Source organism: Balaenoptera borealis, assembly GCF_965194805.1.
Source record: "Balaenoptera borealis genome assembly, chromosome: 2".
Taxonomy (NCBI): domain Eukaryota; kingdom Metazoa; phylum Chordata; class Mammalia; order Artiodactyla; family Balaenopteridae; genus Balaenoptera; species Balaenoptera borealis.
This window is the reverse complement of record NC_138867.1, coordinates 60,942,552-60,962,897: the sequence shown is the minus strand read 5'-3', so window position 1 is coordinate 60,962,897 and position 20,346 is coordinate 60,942,552. Positions and strand designations below refer to the sequence as shown.

The 20,346-nt window shown below is 36.7% G+C and overlaps 1 protein-coding gene across 4 annotated transcripts in view; it reads right to left on the bottom strand.

Annotated features, from left to right (window-relative positions):
- Positions 1-856: 856 nt before the first annotated feature.
- The window catches only part of HMGCR (3-hydroxy-3-methylglutaryl-CoA reductase), an 86,159-nt gene continuing 66,669 nt past the window's right edge, over positions 857-20,346 (bottom strand). For all 4 annotated transcript variants that reach the window (XM_082376193.1, XM_082376191.1, XM_082376190.1 and 1 more), the window contains exons 2-20: positions 16,697-16,884; positions 16,155-16,266; positions 15,788-15,875; positions 14,045-14,129; positions 13,036-13,141; positions 9,873-9,979; positions 9,655-9,771; positions 9,073-9,221; positions 8,707-8,954; positions 8,419-8,597; positions 7,203-7,397; positions 6,701-6,859; positions 6,400-6,557; positions 5,567-5,672; positions 3,786-3,956; positions 3,342-3,482; positions 3,096-3,254; positions 2,493-2,647; positions 857-2,348 (exon numbers count right to left, since the gene is read on the bottom strand). In XM_082376193.1, the coding sequence (XP_082232319.1) occupies positions 2,294-2,348; positions 2,493-2,647; positions 3,096-3,254; positions 3,342-3,482; positions 3,786-3,956; positions 5,567-5,672; positions 6,400-6,557; positions 6,701-6,859; positions 7,203-7,397; positions 8,419-8,597; positions 8,707-8,954; positions 9,073-9,221; positions 9,655-9,771; positions 9,873-9,979; positions 13,036-13,141; positions 14,045-14,129; positions 15,788-15,875; positions 16,155-16,266; positions 16,697-16,861 (2,655 nt within the window). In that variant the 5' untranslated portion in view covers positions 16,862-16,884 and the 3' untranslated portion in view covers positions 857-2,293. The remainder of the gene's footprint in view (positions 2,349-2,492; positions 2,648-3,095; positions 3,255-3,341; positions 3,483-3,785; positions 3,957-5,566; positions 5,673-6,399; positions 6,558-6,700; positions 6,860-7,202; positions 7,398-8,418; positions 8,598-8,706; positions 8,955-9,072; positions 9,222-9,654; positions 9,772-9,872; positions 9,980-13,035; positions 13,142-14,044; positions 14,130-15,787; positions 15,876-16,154; positions 16,267-16,696; positions 16,885-20,346) is intronic.

Here is a 20,346-nt window from a genome sequence, read left to right as displayed (position 1 = left end):
AAAATGATTTTCAAGTATCTGGGCTTGGTTCTTAGTGGCTCATACACACCTGTTCACCTCTAACTATGGTAGAAGTATAGTCAAAAATCACCAGTAACTGGGATTTTAAAGAGGCCAGCCTCAGCTATATAAGCTGTACTTTCAGTTGATACAGCTTATGTACATACCTGCAATGGCCATTTGGCTTTGGCTGCCCAACCTTTATGGCCTCTTCCTCTCAACTAACCGTCACACCCCCAATATCCAAAAGTAGTCCACGATGATAAATCTGAACTATTCAAAGTATAAGGAAGGTAGTTTTAATGTATGTATAACCTTGACCTGCTGTTCCTGTTGTAGAGTGGGAGAAGACAATGGGAATGATGAATGGGTCTTGGGACACCTAGTGTGAATTACAGGGTACCACTCTGGCCAGACTTTAAAGCTTCCAGGTCTCAGGCAGGCCTATGGTTAATCCAAACAAAAAAGGTTACTGCTTACACTTATCAGTATTAACCTCCTTTTCATAATTTACTGGAACTGGGGGAAAAAAGTATAACAAAATGTACACAATTTAGTAACTGTACAAAACATTAGTTTAGCAAGATATTGGTTACAGTCACCAAAATGAAGACTCAGAATACTTCTCACTGCCACTTGCATGAAAAATTCAGATAAATAAGAAGTCACTGGCTGAAAAGTCACAACAGAAGCAATTTAAACTTTACATACAACAGAAAATGTCAATCTTCCCCAACAATGCAGACACAATCACTCAGAGGCTCTCCGTGCTGCCACGGCTTTCCTGGAATGTTTCTCAGAGTCCATCTTCTACATGAGCCATCAGCTTTCCAAGACCAACACTTGAAGCATTAGATGTAATACAAAATAAGGAGTTCTTTATTATTTATACAAAAGTTGTACATTAAAAAAAAAAGTAAGATTCAACAACTCTGCTGACCCCCTGAGGAAGATTTTATGGGTCCATCAAAGAGCCCTGTGTGGATGTTTCAGTCACCAACCTCCTGGCCACAGGACAAGGGACACTCCCTCCACGGCCATTCACACGGTGCCTTCACTGGCTCTGAAAGCTGACTTTCCCCTTCATTAGGCTCAACAAGCAAGCCAGGCTTTCCTGGACAACGTTAAAGAACACTGCCTTCTCTGGCCCAAGCTTAAGAGTGTTTTACCAGTATATCGGGTGATTTTTGTTTATTTCTTGAACACTTTCAATAAACTCCCAGCACAAGAAGCTTTATTACAACATACACAGATTTGGTACAGTTCTTTACAAAAAACTACCTAGATTTTTCAGCTAAATAAATTTAAGTCTCTTTTAAGAAATTAAACTTGGCTTCGAGAAATGGTAATTTTCTTCCAAACCTGTGTTTTCTACCCCCTGAGTTCTAAGAGAGGTCACAGACTTGTATGTCATTGATATGAAGAGTCACCTTTGTCTAAGCAATATTAAGAGCTCTTGTATCTTTCATAAAAAGCACAAAACTCTGTTTCTTAAAGGCTTATATGCTGAAAGATATGTTATAGCCAATCTAGACAAACATTTGTATTTAGACAAGAGTCTTCTCTGAACAAACAGCCTGCAGAGATAAATGCAGTGATTTTGTTTCTTGAAAGAGAACTATTTAGCACTGCTTAGCACATTATTCTGTAATTTGGGAATAAGAGTAAATCTTCCTTTGAAGAAAGCAGGTCCCCTTCTGAAGAATCATCATGTTGCCTGTCCCCGCAAAAATCAAAATAGACCAGCACCAAATGAAGTATTCGTTTACAAAAAAATAAACTTAGCTCTCTTTTTTTTTTTAAAGGTCTACAACCCAGACTTAATAAATTAACTATGAAATCAGGAGTTTTGTCAGCTATAATATAATTTAAAAATCCATTTTCAACCCAGGATTGGGGCTGGGGCGGGTGTGGACAGGAGGAGGGTTTAATCTCACACTGATCACCATGAACTCCAAGAATTTTATCAAAAGAAAACTTGGTTTTCCAGCTGTATTCTCTTTCAGAAGTGTGCTGTAGATTACCATCTGTGATACTGTAAAGGCATAATATCCATGTTGAGATCTTTCCAAAGAGCACAGCATGTAAAGCATGTAAACTTCTCAGATCTGAGAACTCTGCCTGGAAAGAAGAACCTCAGACTTTCTGAAGAGCCAAAAACCAAGCAGTTGTCTCACTGATCATGTCTATTCATCCTCAACAAGACACTGCATCGAGCTTGTTTAATTCACAGATTTTATGTTAGTCCTTTAGAACCCAACGCCTGTGTTTCACTTCTGAACTGTCGGGCTATTCAAGCTGCCTTCTTAGTGCAAGTTCCTTGGAGGTCTTGTAAATTTACCTTTGACCTATAGCAGAAAAAGGCAAAGGAGAGATATACAAAATATCAGGAATGCAAAATTTTAAGTTAGGACTTGTATCTCAGAAGTAGGTTTTTCTACTGCATATTTTAAGTACAGGGAAAACATACTAAACAAATCTTTAAGTCTTACCTGTTGTGAATCATGTGACTTCTGACAAGATGTCCTGCTGCCAATGCTGCCATCAGAGACAATTCTCCAGCCATCACTGTACCGCACACAATTCGGGCAAGCTGCCGGGCGTTTTCCCCGGGATTGTCTTTGCACGGTCCTTGAACACCTAGCATCTGCAGCCAGGGACAGACACAGCAGGACTCACCCTTCAAGGCACGGCAACAACTTCCTACTCAATCAACTAAAATGAGGGCAACTACAATGGCATTAGAATAGAACCAGGCTCCAGGGGAAGTACTACATTTCCAAGATCTGATAGCCAGTACTAACAAACAATGGAATACACCACAGTGAACCTAACATCCACAGCCTGGCTGGAAGTGCACTTACTCAGAGCAGATGACCAATCATTTGCTCTCTTAATCTACTTTCTCAATTTACTAAGCCGGTGCCTGAACATGCTTTACTTGGACACACTGGATTAGGCTGGTGGGAAACGAATGAAAAGACCGGCTAAAATATAGAGGGGAGCGATACGTGGTATCAGGTAGAAACACAAAGAATCCCAACGAGTCAGAAGTGGGCTTGAGGTCACTGGAGCCTGTGCCCCATGTGTCTTACCTGCAGACATGCTTGCTGAGGGAGCAGGTTAGTCCCACCGCCCACAGTCCCTATTTCTATAGATGGCATGGTGCAGCTGATATACAAGTCTTCATTTGTGGGACCACTTGCTTCTATTAACGTAATACAGTTTGAACTACTAACATTCTGTGCTGCATCCTTAAAAAAAAACAGAAAGGAATAAATATAAAACTTCTCTCACTTAGAACAACGAAAGACAAGAAAGGTGGAGGCTGGCGCCCTCACCTGTCCACAAGCAATGTAGACGGCGGTTACAATGTTTGCTGCGTGGGCATTGTAGCCACCGATGCTCCCAGCCATGGCAGAGCCCACCAGATTTTTATTAATGTTGACCTCAATCATAGCCTCTGTAGTAGTCTTTAGTACCTAGAAAACAGAGTGGTGCACATCTTACATCTTCCCCCAGAAGATTCAGGAGTGGGTTACCCAAATCTACTTTCTGTACCTCCAGAAAACAAGGGAGTGCAGACGTGGCCCCATATAAGCCCCATCCTCAATAAAAAGATTATCAGTAAGGTTTGTTCCTGTGAATGCCACCCACAGGCAGATGGGCGAGATAAGATAAAACACACCCATATATTCAAGTTTACTTAGCCCTTAATATTACTTTTCCCAATTTTGTAATCCAATGAAAGATTAACAAAATAAAACAGTCATCCAATCACTCACTTCTCTGACAACCTTGGCTGGAATTACAGCTTCACAAACAACAGACTTTCCTCTTCCCTCTATCCAATTTATAGCAGCAGGTTTCTTGTCAGTACAATAGTTACCACTAACTGCCAGAATCTGCATTTCAGGGAAATACTCATGAAGTTTTGAAAGTGCTTTCTCTGTACCCTATTAGCCAAAAAAAAAACAAACAGCAAGCAACAACAAAAACTATATTAAAACACAGTTATTTATAAATCAGAGGCTTTATTTGTATCTAATAATACTAGCACTTCTAAATATAATAACTATAATAATCTTTTCCTAATATGTTTTTAGATATGAAAACGGAGTTCTTTGTAGTCATTGAATAGGATCATGAGAATATAATGAGAATATTAAAAAAAAACTCATTGAGAATATAATACTATATTCATGTCACTGGGGAGTGAGTACTCAATCCACCATCAACATGTAATAAATTCCCTCTTCTAGTTATTAAATTGTTACCTAAAGGCCCAAGTTACCAAGCCTGTAAAGAGAAGTCAGTGTTGTTAATGGAAAGTCATTAGGATTTACATAAAATGTAAACAAGCCTTCCAATGACTTCCAATTAAGTTAAATTAATTCAATTAACTCACACTTCAAAAACACAAAACACACTTATTGACAATTTAAGTTTGTTTTTTTTAATTGTGGTAAAATACACATAACATAGAATTTACCATCTTAAGTATTTTCAAGTGTATAGTTCAGTAGTGTTAAGTACATTCACATTGTGTGTGAGCAATCTCCAGAACTCTTCGTCTTGCAAAACTGAAACTCTATACCCATTAAACAACTCCTCATTCCACTTAGCCCCTGGTAACCACCCTTCTTTCGGTCCCTATGAATTTAACTAATCTAGGGAACTCTTAAGTGGGAATCATACAGTATTTGTCTTTCTGTGACCAGACTATTTCAGTTAGTAAGTGAACCTCAAGGCTCATCCACATTTAGCATGTGTCAGAATTTCCTTTCTTTTTAGGGTTGAATAACATTCCACTGTATGTACATACCACACTTTATTTATCCATTCATCTGCTGAGGGACACTTGGGATGCTTCTAGCTTTTGGCTATTGTGAATGCTGCTATGAACATGGCTATACGAACGTCTTTTTGAGACCCTGCTTGTAATTCTATTTTTATTTTTTTCAGGAACTGCTATACTATTTATTGGAAATTTTTAAAGCGTATGTATTTAGTCACTATACTCTCTTTCTGAATAGTCCTTATAACAGGTAAAGCACAATTAACCTAGCTAATTGACTTTAACATTTTACATTTCTATCTGATAAATAACAAATATCAGTAGAATAAAATTTAAGCTATACACAATCTTCTTATAAGGAGATAATTAAAGGAACTATACACACATGAACCTGGCTTCTTAAATATGTCTTGAAGCCTCTAGAAGAGGTCAGCTTTCAGGTTTAAGAAAGTTTTGAAGAACAAATCCCCAGATTCCTCCCAGCCCTTCTGAGTAGACCCAGAACATGTACAATGTTAAGTCTAAATTAAATATATCAAATACAAACACCACCAATCAACAAATGCCTGCTTTATATAACATGAGTTACATGAATCAATATTTACCTTTCCATAAAAATCTTTCAATCAATTAACTCTTTGAGTAAGCAGTATGTGTACATGGTACAAAATTCAAAAGTACAGGAGGGCATAAAGTAAAGAGCAAGTCTGTTCCCCCCTCCAGGGACAGTCACTCCTGCAAGTTCTCTTATAGTCCATCCATGCTCACCTTTGAAATCATGTTCATCCCCATGGCATCACCTGACCTCGACTGGAAACGGATGTAAAGGTTGCGTCCAGCCACACTCATATGAAGTTTCTGTAGACGTGCAAATCTGTAAATAAAAGAAGCAAAGACTTTTTTTTACTTTTTTAAGAAAATGGAAGTTGTCTTAAAGTCTAGCTTAGTTGGTTCATTTTACACATAAGAGAAAGCTCATGGAAACTACATATTAAATGTACCTTCTTCTTTAATTAAACATTATATTAGAATACTACTTCAACTCTGTCTCATTCTTACCTGCTGCAAGAAGGGAGGGCTGCAGAAAGTCATGTCATCATAAATAAACTGTAAAAGTCCATATAAAAACAAGCATATAAGCTTGAACTATAGTGGGGTTATCATTTGTATTGATTATACTTCTTTATAAATTTAATTTTCTGTATTCAAAAGTAAATCTGCTATACTAATATTTACCTCTATCCTGCTTGGGACATCTTTTTCTCAGGCAATTCTGCCCTAGGGCAAGTTTTGGTCAAAACTCTTCTAGGGCAAAGTAATAGTCTAATCAAAGTGAGCCTCGTAAAACCAACGCACAAACTTACCAGCTCACACTATTTTTTTCTAATTAACCTTTATGGAGATATTCATTTGTATCAACGTTCTGCTCCCCCATCCCAACAAAGCATTAATATTACTCATTTTGAAAGAATGGATTTAAAGTTGATATTTTGTTACATCATCTTAGGCAGTCAATACGTTAACAGTTATGTTTAGCCATCCTAGAAGATGGCACTGGTTCTGAAATAAACATAAATGCACATATATGCCCACACACATACCTGCTGGTGCTGTCGAATGCCTCCTTTATCACTGTGAACCCTTCAGGTGTCTCGAGCCAGGCCTTGACCTCTGCAGAGTCACAAGCACGGGGCAAACGCACCACTGGGCCACGAGTCATCCCGTCTGCAAGGATTCGGCTGCTGGCACCTCCACCAAGCTATGCAGAGTATGTTACAAAAGCACATGTTAATCCTGAAAACAGTTCTGCTTGTCCCAAAAGGTGTCCTTGATTGTCCCCAAATTTCTTCTCAATGCCTAGAGTGTATCTTAAAACAGGCAAATATATAAATGCCAACTTACACCTATTGCTCTGCAGCCTCTATTAGTGCTGGCCACAAGACAACCTTCTGTTGTTGCCATTGGAACCTGAAATTCTTTTCCATCCAGGAACAGAGGTCCTGCCACTCCAACAGGGATGGGCATATAACCGATAACATTCTCACAGCAAGCTCCCATCACCTAAAAGGTAAAGTCAGGCACCAAGTGAAAATCTATATAGCAAACACCCAGCCCTTGTCGTTAATAACTTTCTTCAAACTTAATGCTTTAGTGTACTTTTCAACCAAATTTTTTATTTACTCTTTAAAAGTCTTGAGTAATGACTATAAATAACAACAGGAAAAATATTTTTGAATTTTGATGACCTATATCATAAGCAGAATACAAAATTACAGTAAAATGAGTTAAAAAGGAAGATGTTTTATAAAACTATGTACGTATAAAAGACAAGTCAAGAGAAAGACTGAAAAACTAAAGACTAAAGCTACAAAGCAAACCTGCTCAAATCAAGGAAATAACATACCAAGGAGTAGTTATAGTCCCTGTAAGGCAGATACTGGAGAGAAGAAGGCTCTGGAAGTTTTTTGGAAAGTAACTGTCGACGAATAGATACACCTCGTTCATGGGTTTCCATCAGAGTTTCCAATTTGTAAGCTGGTATATGCTTAGCATTGACTAATTGGATGATCTCAGCATCACTAAGGAATTTTGCACCTTTCTAAAGAAATGGGAAAAAAAATGGAAGGGGGTTGATAGAGGGAAATGAAAGAAGACTTGAAGAACCATACTTCATACTCTTCATAATAAATAGACCATTTAATACAAACAGTGCTCTCCATAGAACTAAAACACAAATACTTTAAGAACCCAAAGGAATTTGAAGTTCTAAAGGAGATGATTTAAGTAGAAATAAGAACATCAAAATAAAAACAAATTCTTTATAAAAATGTGAAAACTAAACAAATGTTAAACCAAAACACTGAATTTTTCAAGTGATGTTCATAGAAAAAAAAAATTCAAATTAAGATTCTGACACCTACCCTATAAGTTTTGTAATACAGCATGACAGTTGAGATACTGGTACACGTCTTAATAAGAATGAGGGAAAGGAAACTGATAAAGAAAAACACAATCTATTCTCACTCATATGCACATAAATTAGGAATGAACCAGAGTAAGCAGAAACGGATGGAACACAATAGTCACGCTAACACATGAGCAGACTGTCGGCAGGACATCCTGTTCAAACATCAGAAAGAAAATAAGCCTCCTCAGGTGCATCAAAAAACCAAAACAAACAAACAAAAAGCCCCCAAAACCGTTCTTCTTTCTCTGAAGTTCATTTCTGTGTGAAAGCTTTCCTAGACCTTAACACATATGAGAATACAGCAGTTGCTCATCTCTTTAATAAACAGTAATAAAGTAGAAAGAGCACTGTGACACTTGAGTCAGTAAATCTTGGACTCTTGATCCCAGCTTCACCATTTCCTAGATGTTTTACTTTGGGACATACTTAATTAACCCTCCTGGAGCCTACATTTTCTCATCTGAGAAGTGGAGAAAATTCCACCTATCTTACACGGTTGTAGGGAATAAATAAATAAGACCAGCACCTGTAAACCATGCAACAGTGTGCCCAGAACTTAGGTACTCAGTAGCTATGACTTCCTTCCTTCCTTTAATAAAAAAGTTCCTTTTCTTAAGAAAGATACCAGCTTGAGTTTGTTTTATTTTCTCACCTCTGCATTCCCAAGTATCTGTAGACATTCTTCATTAGGCCGCGGCTCCATGGGAAGTTCAATTTCAGGTTCCTGTGTCTCTAGTTCCAGTGAAGTATCGAGTAAGGAGGAGTTACCAACCACAAATGTAGCTCTGTTTGAGGTGTCAGTTTCTGCCACTAAGGGTTTTATAACCTCAACTGTTCAAGAGATCAAAAGAAATCTCACAACACTGAACTTTTAAAAAAGACTCGACTTCTTGACAAATCAACAGTGGAAGAATGGAAAATGAAGAGAATAAGAAATCACCTTCTCTTTCTCTGTTTATCCTGACCTCCTCCTCCACTGCATGGAATTTCTGGTCATTTCTTACCAGTATAGGGTCACGTCTACAACAATCGCCTGCAACTTTCTTTTGGGTCGCTACAGGAGATGTGATAGGGTTTTTTAACGAGAGTGTAGATTCTGTCTCTGCTTGTTCAAAGAAGATATACTTGACAGCCAGAAGGAGAGCTAAACTTAGGGTAATAACTTGTTCGATATCCATGCTGATCATTCTGAATAAAAGAAAGCAAATTCAAATGTTATTACTCAAATACAAAAGGCACACCTAAACTCTCAGTAGCATAGAGTGCTATGATTCATAGACAACAAAGTAGGGCTCGGGGAACTTACTTAGAGAGATAAAACTGCCATAGGGAAACACTTGGTTCAATTCTCTTCGACACATTTTCATCCAATCCTAAAGAAACCTTAGAATTGTCTGCCGGAGAAGGATCGGCTATCCAGCGACTGTGAGCATGAACAAGAACTAAGCCTAGAGACTGAAATAAAAAATTTAAAAATCATGTATCCTCTGCATATCAATGGAACCTAAACTCATCCTGTGCAACTGGATAATTAAACACTACCATCCTCCCATGGCCTCCCTTACCATGAAAAGAAAGACCCAGGCTTGCTATGTGACTGACTAAAGCAATGGCCCCATTGAACAGCTGAAAACATTCCAAAAAAAAGAACAGATTTTCAAAGAGAGATAAAGTGAAAGAACTTGAAAAATCTATTTAGGGCAGAGAGAAAACCAGGGGCCTCAAAGAAATGAGAAAAAAAGATAGGAAAAAAAAAAAAAAGAAGAAGAGGAACATCAGTGAAAGAGCCAAACATTGCACAAAGACAACAAGAAGGAAAAAAAATTGAAAAGCAGAATATGATACTGGAACCAAAAATAATGAAAGAAGAAGAAAACTGTATAATTACCATAATCATCTTAACCCTCTGAGTAACAGGATTTGGTTTATTTTCTTCTTCTTCTAAAACTCGGGCAAAATGGCTGAGCTGCCAAATTGGACGACCCTCGCGGCTTTCCCGAGAAAGCTACAAAGTAAGTCAGCACTACGTTAGAGGGTGCTAATTTTCTTTAGGTGAACTAATATGAAAAATATTACTCTTCTAATATAAGTAAGAACTGCTCTTACCTCTAAAACCAAGGACACACACGCTGGGAAGAAAGTCATGAACACGAAGTAGTTGGCGAGAACTGACATGCAGCCAAAGCAGCACATAATTTCAAGTTGACGCACCCCTGGTTAGAGAAAAATTAAATGCATTAGCTAGTAAAGCAGTATGTGTATTTCTGATGCTGCATACCTCACAAGGACTCTTCCTATAGGTAGACAAATACATGGAAGTATATTAAGCTCTTTGCCATCTACTGGAAAAAGAATTAGAAACTCAGAGGTGCTGTGAAGCCTGATACACAGAGGATAACTTCCTCGAGGGCAGAGACCTTGGCTTCTCCCATGTCCCCAATGTCACAATGCCAGGCACGGCAGTGTTTAATATCCGTCTGATCATCCCCTTTTATCAAATGGTAGTACTCTGTTTTGAGATAGGATATCAAGGACAGTCAACTCTAATGGAGCAAACTCCTCCCCCTCCGTTATACTACTGATCCAATCCCACTCATCAACACAAAAGCAATTCACCTGTGGACCAAGGACTTTTTGTAAAAAACACACTGCTAGTTATACTATTCCTGATATAGTATCATAATAAATATTTTATGTGTACTACTCAGCTCTATTTTCAATATAATCTCTGTGGTGTCTATTGATGTTCTTACAATTTTGGTTCATTTCATTGATCTGTTTGAAAAATGATATAATGTAAAAAGGCAACCCAAGATCCAAAGTTAACAAATGTTCCATTACAAAATGCTTGCGGTATCACTTGGTAATCTCAAATAGAAGGGAACAGAGCTGGAGAAAGATTAGATTATCAAATCCTACTCCCTCTCTTTACTAATAAACTTGAATATAAAATATAAAACATATTTCTGATGTTATTCACATTAAATATAAAAATGTTTTGAAATACATATAAAAATTGATTCCCTTCTCCCATAAAAACTGCTAACTAGAGTAATACAAAAAAAACCCTCAATGTTGTATTTTATTTTCTGAATCGTAATAGATCATTTGACTAAATAATAGAAAAAAAGCATACATTGTATTTTCTAAAAATTCTATAGCTATTACTCTCAAATGCAGAAATTCAAGAGAATACAAAATTACAATGACAAAAGCATTATGAACAACCTATATTTAAAAAGTAGCCAAATATAATCTTTTCAAACTTGAGACTATCAAAACCATATTGACCATTGCTTTTTACCACCTGGCTACCTACTCTTTCCCTTTGTACAACAGTAACTACTGTCGTCATAGGTTCTTCAGGCATTCTTCCTTACTCTGTCCCATTGGCACAGTCTCTTTGTGCCACTTTTTTACTACAAGGAGACAGCACCAATCTACAAGTTCCAAGAAGTAAAGACTTTTTAAAATTTTTTTACTGGCTTTCCAAAGGTTTACTTCCTAGTTAGTATGTGTTAAATCTGTCCTTTTATTCTACCCTAAGCCAAATCCCTAATTTTACCATTTCTGTATGGCTGTAAATGCCTCCTAGCTGGCTTTTCCAACATCAAATCTAATCACTTCCTTTGTCCACTGCTCTGACTTACGACCAAACTCATCACCCTACTTTCCACATCAGTCTCCACTGCTTTCCACATCAGTTTCAAATGAATAATCCTTGGTTTCACAGCCCACTACCAGTTCCTAGCTAATCCTCTCATCTTCTTATATACTGTTCTGCTTGTATAAAATCACATAGGTATATTTTCACCTGATCAAAAACATTTTTTCTTGATTGTGGTGGCAGTTACATGACTACATCTTTGTCAGTACTCAAAACTATACCCAAAAAGAGTAAATTTTAAGAAATGTACATTAAAAAAACTAATTTTAAAATATCTTTGCTAAATAAACTTTGAATGACAAGTAAAATAACTGAATAAATAATAAATTTACCCTCAGAAAGTTAGAAGAAACATTATATATATTTAACATACTATCTAGTGAACAGACCTCAACTAATAATAGCAACTAACTACTCTCTTAAAAGTTAGATAATATACTTCTGAAAGAATGAAACCCCTTATTGAGGGCACTAAGGCACCAGGAAGTACACTAGAATAGTAGTTAACTAAGTGTGACCCTCATGAGAAAGCCATAAAATCTAGTCTTAATTGATTAGGAAACCTTGACAACAGCATGATATATTCATTCTGGCAAATTTCCACATGAGGCCATAATTTTTGTCCTATATAATGGAGTCCTATGTTTGATATTTAACATCTAATTCTCTACTATCCAATTAAGGATGAAGAAACATATGTGCTGAGGTCAATGCTGGCTAAGTGCTAAGATGTACTGCATACTGTCTGATTAAATCTTCCTAACCACTCAGTTAGGTGGACCCAACTTAGATCTGTCCAACTCCTGACTTTTGCACTGTCTCCTACATGACAATTAAAACACAAGGAACCAAGTCATTAATTTAGTCCAGACAACAGTGGAGGCTGGAAGATGCTTTCTAAATGAGCCTAGAATACAATCTTGGTTAAAAACCAAACAAAAAGCAAATAAAAACACCTTAAAGTCATCAAAAAAGTGGAGCACAGGAAAAGATGATGAGATAGTAAGAGTGAAAATAAATCAGGGGACTTCCCTGGTGGTGCAGTGGTTAAGAATCCACCTGCCAACGCAGAGGACATGGGTTCAAGCCCTGGTCCAGGAAGATCCCACACGCTGCAGAGCAACTAAGACTGTGTGCCACAACTACTGAGCCTGTGCTCTAGAGCCAGCGAGCCACAACTACTGAGTCCACATGCCACAACTACTGAAGCCCACGTGCCTAGAGCCCGTGCTCCGCAACAAGAGAAACCACTGCAATGAGAAGCCCACGCACTGCAATGAAGAGTAGCCCCCGCTCAATGCAACTAGAGAAAGCCCGCCCACAGCAACAAAGACCTAACACAGCCAAATATTTAAATTAATTAATTAATGTAAAAAAAAAAAAAAAATCTGTTCAAAAAAAAAAATCGGTAACCTACTAAGTTTTTGCTAAAGCAGAGAGACATAAGGTCAGATCAGATATACCCACATATTCATACAATTAAAAAATTTTAAGAGTAATGTCAGACTTTTAAAAGTCAGAATTTAAGAGTAATTGATACAATTTAATACATTCATTTTTCTACAAACTCATTTTAAAATATATTAAAAACTGTTTACAAACCTGACATGGTACCAACTCCAATCACAAGACATTCTACAAGAGCATCAAGGGTGAATGTGGGACCTAAAATTGCCATCCCACGAGCAATATTTTCCCTTACTTCATCCTAAAACACAGACCAAACATATCAATGAGGGTAAGGTACAAAATAACTTTTAAAAATGTTAGAGCATCCCAGGGCTTCTACTAAACCTAATTTACTATATTAAGAATAAAATACACAGTATAATAAGACTAACAGGCATTCCAGATACAAAGGATAATATAGAGGACTAAAGAAGAAGAATATGTACACTGCCCTGCTTTCCCCGTCCACTGAACGAGGTATTTCTTAGGAAGATTCCCTTGAAGTGGTGCATTAATCCTGCCATTTAAATCCCACATAAATCTTACAACATTTTATATTTTGGCTACCACTGACAGAAGTTCTTAGTTGCAAATTTTTTGAGATCATATTAGTATTATGAAACCTAAATATCCTTGTCAAAATGCTCAAATGATCATAAGTATTCATCAAATACATAATCAGGGCAGAAGTACACGATATTTTATACTCAGTTACTCAGTATTATTAAAAATGTTACGTTCTTTTAAGTGACTAATGAACACCAAGATAAAACTTTAGATGGGAAATAATGCTAGTGTTAATTCACGGGGTTTAGAAATCAATCTACCCTGAGATTCTTCCATTAGATCCTGTCTGTTCTCTGATATGTTTCACTAGGTAGATACTCTAATTTATCCAAAAGACATAATACCTTACATTCTGAAAACTTCAAAAAGGAAAATAGGGAAGATTCCAAATTCTAGAAACTGTGGAATTACAATTGAGTTGTCAGATAAATGGGACAGTTCCTAGGGTTCCTAGGAAGACCAGTCTTAGGACTTGACAAAAATTGCAGGCAATTCCTGAATCTTGGACTGTGAAGAAACTCTATTAATCTTTCTTATTAATGTAAACAATCTGAAAAAAAGGATACTACTAACATTCATGTCTTATAAATAATACCTGTGAGTTGGAACTGAGGGCAAACTTTGCTAGTGCACTTGCTCTGGAAAGGTCAATCAGCAGTAGGAAAAAGGGCAAAGCTTCACTGGGGGAAGAAAAAAAGAAAACAAGATGATCAGGTTACTATTTAACAAAAGAAAAAATATCACCGAAAAATCCCTTCCTAAACCAAAACTTCCCCCCCACCCCTCGTCCCATGCCTTGTATGAGCTCTGGCATGTGTTACTTTTTTGCAGACCAAAAGGTGTAACCTATATTCCTTTGACATCCTCAAAGCTAAATATATTAGTCACTCAAAACATTTAAGAATATTTTTGTTAAAAATGTAAATATATTTATACAGAAACACCTTTTGATAATTCTATAGCAAAATATCATCCTTAGTTAAAAAAAAATAAAAATGTGTCCTTGTGAATCAACATGGGGGAAAAAGAGGAATACAGGTGTCCCCCACTTTTCAAAAGTTTGCTTTACGCCACTTCACTTTTATGAAAGACCTACATAATAACCATTTTTGCTAACCAAAAGAAATCCAAACAAGGTTTTCACTTTGACAAAAAAAGGTGAAAAGTGAAAATAGCATTCAGTGTTTGTTTTGCAGGGAACCGTTACAGAGGCAGTGGGTACCTGGAGCAGAGAGTGAGAACGGCACTGCCTGGGAACTACACTTAGCATCTCAGCACCAAGCTGCCATAGCTTTGAACTGTGTCTGTGAGCATCTGTGCTTTATCTTGATTTATTGTGTGCATTCCTTAGCAAGATGTGTCCCAAGGTAATTGCTTCTTCACTTACAAAAGGTTTCATAGGAAAGCTGTACTTTCAGATAGCAGGGGAAACCTGTATACTGTATGCAATTCTTTTTTCATTAATTACTATCTATGGAAGAATAAACTGAACAACCTTTCTAGAGAACAAACTGGCAACAACAGCACTTAAAAGCCCTAAAAACCTACACAGCCACTGTTTCACTCCTAGGAATGTATCCTAAGAAAATGACTATGAACACAAACAAAAATTTAGCTACAAAGACATTTATCACAGTGTTGTTATTAATGGGGGAAATTAAATAACCTAACAATCCAACCTAGAGGATAGGGGAATACTAGACAGCTATTACAAATAATTTAGTTTAGCATTAAGGACATGCAAAGATGTTGATAAACTATTATAAAGCATAAAAGTTATAAAGCAGTATATACAGCATGATCTCAGAAGTTTTCTTTAAGTATAAAAAAGTGGGACAGGATATATACTAAAACATTAACAGGTATTAAAATTTAAATGATGACATGAAAAATTTTCCCATATTTTCTATAAACTTTTGATAATTTATATACTATAATGCTTTATATCATGGAGAAGAACAGTTCTTAACAATATATTTTGAAAGAGGGCTTCCCTGGTGGCGCAGTGGTTGAGAATCTGCCTGCTAATGCAGGGGACACGGGTTCGAGCCCTGGTCTGGGAAGATCCCACATGCCGCGGAGCAACTAGGCCCGTGAGCCACAACTACTGAGCCTGCGCGTCTGGAGCCTGTGCTCCGCAACAAGAGAGGCCACGATAGTGAGGGGCCCGCGCACCGCGATGAAGAGTGGCCCCCGCTTGCCACAACTGGAGGAATCCCTCGCACAGAAACGAAGACCCAACATAGCCAAAAATAAATAAATAAATAAAATTAAAAGATTAAAATATATATATATATATATATTTTGAAAGAAAGTATATTTATGCTTAAATACTTACTTCAAGCCTGTCAATTCTTTATCTAAGAAATGAATGACAACTGTACTGAATACAAAACTTGAGAAAATTGTGAAGAGTCCAGCAATACCTAAAACGACAAAATTCAGCAAACTGAAAAAACTTCATCCTTTTTTACACACACAATAACATACAGTCCCATAAAATATTCTGAGAGAAATAATACTATTTTCTCCAGATTATTAAGGTCTCAAATAGCAGAACGTCTAACTTGAATAAAAAGAAATGAAACTATTGAATACATGCAGCACACACATTTCCACACACATGATTTAAACAAACAGGTAAATTTCCACAGTAAATCAAAAATTTGATAGCACACAATAAGGTTAATATATAAAATTATTACCCAAAATATATTTTGATCCAAGTTGGCGTAAATTCTGGAACTGGAAGTAAATATACAGGATTGCTATGCATCGTGTTATTGTCAGAATTATGATGTCACTGCTCAAGACATCCTATTGGGAGAGATAGAAAAGAAAAATCCAAATCAAAAATAAGAATTTTTATTTTGCATGCATCATTAGTTTACATATCGTCATGATAATATAAATTTAGGCACAAGTCAAATAAAATGTTACAATGCAAATCAAAAATTTACTCCCAATTTTTAAACAATCTGTTTATTAAGCCGATCATTTTTCACTGTTAGTCACTTATGAAAGCTGTATTTCTCAAGTAAAGTCAATTACACTCATTTGTATACCAAAAGCAAAAGAAAAGTATTTCCAGTGCATTTCCATACTATATAAGTAAATGAAAGTTATGAATACTGAAATAAAAATTTTACTCATTAAGTTTTTTTGATTATGTGGTCTCTAAAAGGAGACACCCTTAGAAATTCAAAATGTATTTACTTTAATCAATAATCAGATTAATCTCACAAACCTCTTCAAACTTTGGACATTCATAATTCCAACCACAGATCTTATCGTTACCAGTAAACATGTTCATGGACATCATACAGATGGTCAGTGTCACTGTCCCCACTATGACTTCCCAGGGATGGGAAGCCACAAAGAGGCCATGCATTCGGAAAAGTCTTGACAACATTGTAGCTGAAGAATCCTTGGATCCTGGAAGGAATATCAAGTATGAACACTTAGTATACAGCTCACTGTATTCTTAGGAAAACATTTTAAGGAAAAGTGCATTGTAAACCCTGATTTGTATGCAGTGTCTTGTATATTAAGAATAATACTATTTGACAGTATTCCTTATAATTCTGGAAAATAATTACAAAATTAAAATAAGAGAACTGTTATTACTTCTTTACTCACAACACTTAAATCCTCTATTATTCACTAACAAACAACTTAAAAGCAGCTTTTTCTTATCAGTTGTATGAATTCGAGCATTTAAGATCAAACCAAATAATACCTCAGCCCGATTATTATCTGAGGCAAGGAGGAGAGCAATAAAGCACAAAACAAAAGTGAGAAACAACCATTCACATTTATTTTCTGATTACCCTGACACAAAACGCATATAAGCACCCTCTTCATTCTCTACATTCTAGTTATGCAAAAGGTAAATACCAAACAATCCACTTGTTCGGTGTCCTCCTGTAAATCATTACCTTAGTTTATAAAGCTCCTCAAGGGCAGGAGTCCATTAGACTCTTCCATTCCATAAAACACATGGCATAATATGTCACTAGCAAAATGTTTAATAAACCTTCCTAATGTTGCTGTCACCAGAGGTCTTTTCCCAAACTTTAACAGCAGTTAATAAAAATGCTGGAACAGTACTAGAATAAGAGGATGGCTGGCCAAAGTAGACATCTATAGCATTCAAAAATTCCCAACAGAATATGGGTTATTTTGACCTAATGACTACCATGGCAAAACTTTTCCATGTTTGCTGGCTAAATAATAGTAATAATAATTTTGATATTCTGATTTTTTAAAAAATCTAGTGTAGTTATTAATCTCTAATATAGGCACTTGCAAGCCTTACTTCTTATACTAAAATTAATGCTTATGATAAAGCATATTAACTACCCATAAAAATCAATTAAGATTTAATTTTAAGGCCACTGATTGACAGACTATCAAGAATTCAAATGAATCTCACATTTATGGTAATAATTAAGAAAGTGATTCATTTATTGAAGAAAGAAAATAAAAAGGCACCAAATTAAGGAAAATAAAGCATTAATCTATTTAAGGTGTTAGGGAAAAGAAAATAAGAGATGCTTTTACAAACCAAAGCAATTAACTAAGCGTCACCTCTCACTGCATCACTCAATGTTCTCTATTCTCTACATTTCAGCCACACCAGGCCACCAAATAGATGCCTGGTTTCCAAACCGCAGGTCACAACCCTTCACTGGATCGATGAGATCATGAAATCAAGTATATGAGTCAGAACAAATATTTTAAAATAAAAGGAAAAAGAGAAAAAAGCTGTGGGTAAGACATGTGGTATGGGTAGATATTATTTTTTGAAACATTACGTTTCATGAAATTATACATATGAGTGTATGTACTGGCTTCCGACATAACATGTATTTCTTACTGTGGGTCTCAATTTTAAAAGGTGGGCGGGTCACTGAAATGTATAAATGTGGCATGCATCTGCCTGTGTTTATTCAGGCTTTTTCAACCTTCCTCCCTGAGGCCTATTGCTCACTTCATCCTCCAGCACCTTGCACTCATACATAGCAGTTGCTCAACAAATACCTGCTAATTAAAAATAAATTCTTAAGCTACAGTAGCATGCATTTTATTGACACATCTTGACACAGACCTAAAGATGACTTTTTTAAAGATATGGATATAACTCTCCCACTTCAAGCCCCCCAGTTCTCTGCATTCAGAGAACATATTAAGGGGGGATGGGGTGGGGAAGAGAGGCTACATTTCCTATACTATCCTGGAAAATGAACAACAATAACAAACATACTTTCTATTAAATTAGCAGGGACTTGGACTTAAAGTATTGGAGAATATTAATCATATCTTAGATTTGAACTCTACTTCATTTCAACTAAAAGCCTCATAAGAGCCTAGATTTTCATGACAGCCTTCTATCACATAACTTCCTTATATTTAAAAACAAAAAAACAAAACCGTATAAACTAGTCTAAAGGATCAACTAGCATCAGTGTTGCAGAAAATGAATTAACTAAAAACACCTTTGGAAACTAGGTCAAAGTTTCTAACACTCTCTCCCCCCAAGCCCTCTCAATTTAGAATATTCCCTTATCAAGAAAATGTATTCTTCACTATTAAAAAGTTAATTCGGTTGAATTAAAATCTGAGCTGCTAGCAAGAAGGCACCCCAATTTGATCACAAATAGGTTTAGCATTATTAATGTATAATTATATATTAGGGACATTATGTTTTCCCTCAAAAGCTTCATGGTAGCATTGTCAATTCTGGGACATTTCTTCCCTAGGTGTAAAGTCATCTTTGCAACATTCCGGAAAAGATTTACACATGATCCCATGACATGATCCCATAAACCATCCCCAAACACAGAGAACCTCACCTATTTGGAAATACAAAATGAGTAACCAAATGTACAAAGGTGTGTCAAAAGTAACTATAATTGCACATTTCCCACTAGCACCCTCCCCATTTCCCTGTGATTATGCAAATCATTTAAATGCCATGGAATCCAATCTTCCAACTTCATCAGCAGTTGCAAGTGGCACGAGCAGGCAATAGGGACAGCTCATGCCAATTCAAAGTACAGTATTTAGGCCATGTTGCAATAAAAATAAATTTTAGTTTAAAAAAATCAAGTTAGGCAATGTATGCCTTGCTTATTCAGACTGAAGTATGCTGCAAACATTTCACAGATTATTCAAAAGAATGGATAATTTAAATTAAATTGAATCCCCAAACTCTAACTCAATATGCTACAAAAACCACCTACTATGGCCAATTGCAGAAAAAGATGCTTTGGCATCCTACTCTGATTCTTTCCTCCCACTCAGCACTCTTCCTGTGCTACACATTCCAGTATTTGATTATACACTATTTTACACTGTTCTCAAATTAACTGCTGTGTACGTTTTGTCTCTTTGAAGGCAAGAAACATGTAGGGGACTTCCCTGGTGGCGCAGTGGTTAAGAATCCGCCTGCCAATGCAGGGGACACAGGTTCGAGCCCTGGTCCGGGAAGCTACCACATGCCGCGGAGCAACTAAGCCCGTGCGCCACAACTACTGAAGCCTGTGAGCTATACAACTACTGAAGGCCGCGCACCTAGAGCCTGTGCTCTGCAACAAGAGAAGCCACCGCAATGAGAAGCCCACGTACCGCAACGAAGAGCAGCCCCCGCTCAACCGCAACTAGAGAAAGCCCGCGCGCAGCAATGAAGACCCAACGCAGCCATAAATAAATAAATAAACAAACAAACCATGTCTTGTACTGACTCATTTTTAATTCCAACAGGATCTAGAATTCTGCTGCTCAACCCAGTATCCTATGGGAAAAAATTCTCACACTGGAATCAGGAAACCTGGATTCTACCCAACTTTATGACATGGTGTGCCTCTTTGTAAGTCACATATCTTTTTATTCACT